A 2,106-nucleotide genomic window follows, 5' to 3' on the forward strand; every position below is an offset into this window, starting at 1 on the left:
TAAAAATAAAATTATTTGTGTGACAATTTTAATTAAGTGAGACAAAAAAAAAAATGGTGGGATAGCAAATCTGCGCAGCAGAAAAAAAAATAGTTTTGTTTCTTTTTATTAATCATATGCATAAAAAAAATATTAGATCTTGGTTGCTTTCTTTTTATTGTTTTAAATTAATTTATTCAATTAATATGTATTTTTGCTCTATAAATATTAGTTGCAAATAGGCAAGACCAACACACCACATGCGTAATAAAAAAGCCAAATACACTTAAGTATTTTTTTTCTTTAATTTTGGCTGAGAATAATGAGAACCGAGGTTGAAGTTGAAGTAATCTCCAATGAGATTATCACGCCCTCCTCTCCAACCCCAAGCCATCTTCGCCATTATCAGCTATCCTACCTTGACCAAATATCTCCCCAAACTTACAATCCTTTAGTCTTGTTCTATGAATTAGACGATGATTATCAAGATCATCACAATGGCTCCATCAATATCGATCAAATATCCAACAAGATTAAGAATTCTTTATCAGAGGTTTTAACTCTTTACTACCCTCTAGCCGGCCGAGTGAAGAACAACCGATTCGTTGACTGTAACGATGAGGGAATTCCCTACTCAGTAGCCCGAGTCAAGTCCCCGTCTCATCTTTCCGATGCCATAAACAATCCACTTCCTAAAGAACTCAATAAGTTTCTTCCATTTAATGAACTCTATCCATTAAACGAATTTCCCTTGGGCGTCCAACTCAACATCTTCGAACGTGGCGGTGTCGCTGTCAGCTTATGCCTTTCGCACCAGCTCGGCGATGCATTATCTTGCATCATGTTCGTAAAATCTTGGGCCGCCATCGCTCGTGGACAAGGCGATCGAGTAGTTCGCCCTGAGTTTGTTTCAGCAGAGTTATTTCCACCGGTGGATGTTCTCAAGTACGATCCAAACGCAACTATCACTAAAAATGTCATATCAAAGAGGTTTGTGTTTGAAGCCAAAACGATCGAGGCTATCAGGTTAAATTACGAGGAGAAAACACGTTTGGAAGGCGAGAGACGACCGTCACGAGTGGAGGCCTTATCTGCTTTCATATGGACTCGTTTTGTGGCTGCAACCACCAGCAACAACGTCGACGAACACCACTCCGCCGAATCAGTGAGCGTGTACTCTGTGTTTCATCCCGTAAATCTTCGTCCAAAGCTTAACCCGCCACTGCCTGATCACTCATTCGGAAACCTTTATCGGTGGGGCTTTTCATTGTACCCGATGTCATCATCATCGGCCATAGATACTTCTTTTTCATGCGATGAGTACGGTTGTGAAGCGGTGAGGAAAATAAGAGAAGGGATAAGAAAGGTGGACAATGATTTCTTGAGAAAGGTTCAACAAGGAGAAGAAGAACACTTTGATTTCATCCTGGAATATGCAAAAGAGTTGTATATGATGGGAGGAGAGTTGAGATTTTTTAGCTTCACCAGTCTGTGTAGGTTTCCTCTTTATGATGCTGACTTTGGTTGGGGCAAACCATTATGGGTCAGCTCAGCTTCGCTGACTTTTAGTAATTTTGTTGCCCTGATGGACTCTAGAAATGGTAATGGAATTGAAGCTTATATTGGATTAAAGGAGGATCAGATGGCTACGCTTGAAGCTGACCAGGACTTTCTTAATGCCCTTTCTCCAACCGTATGCTATACCTAATAATATTTCGTGAATTACTTTGGTCGTATTACTAAGAAGAAAATATTAGGAAACATGGCAACAATCCCATCATTTATATATATATATATATTTGTGTGTTGTGTACACTTTCGGAATTCAATCTCTGCGAGTGTGAGTTTTACATTAATGTATTTGATTTTGTTTATAAATAAATTTAATGGTGCAGAGTTTGCAGACCTGTCTGATCGATTGCGCCAAATAGCTACTTATTGTTAAAAATAAATATTACGTACCAAATTTTCCGAAAGAAAGTTAATTAAATTCTGTCTTGTATTATATTATTCTTATAGAATCCCTTGATTTACACGTAACTTTAAAAAACTTTAATATAATACGTACACAAGTTACTGATATTTGGAAATTAAATTTATTTTATAGAAAGTAAGACAATATACATA

General features: G+C 37.5%; 1 protein-coding gene across 1 annotated transcript; it reads left to right on the forward strand.

The window, feature by feature from the left end:
• Positions 1 to 292: 292 nt before the first annotated feature.
• LOC133823752 (stemmadenine O-acetyltransferase-like) lies at positions 293 to 1,687 on the forward strand. The gene has a single exon (XM_062256603.1). The coding sequence runs from the start codon at positions 302 to 304 to the stop codon at positions 1,685 to 1,687; it is 1,386 nt and encodes a 461-aa protein (XP_062112587.1). The 5' UTR covers positions 293 to 301.
• Positions 1,688 to 2,106: the final 419 nt, after the last annotated feature.

Source organism: Humulus lupulus, chromosome 3, assembly GCF_963169125.1.
Source record: "Humulus lupulus chromosome 3, drHumLupu1.1, whole genome shotgun sequence".
NCBI classification, from domain to species: domain Eukaryota; kingdom Viridiplantae; phylum Streptophyta; class Magnoliopsida; order Rosales; family Cannabaceae; genus Humulus; species Humulus lupulus.

What these genes read in the sequence shown, in the direction of transcription:
- LOC133823752 (XM_062256603.1), top strand. Translation starts at nt 302, where the DNA reads ATGAGAACCGAGGTTGAAGTTGAAGTAATCTCCAATGAGATTATCACG.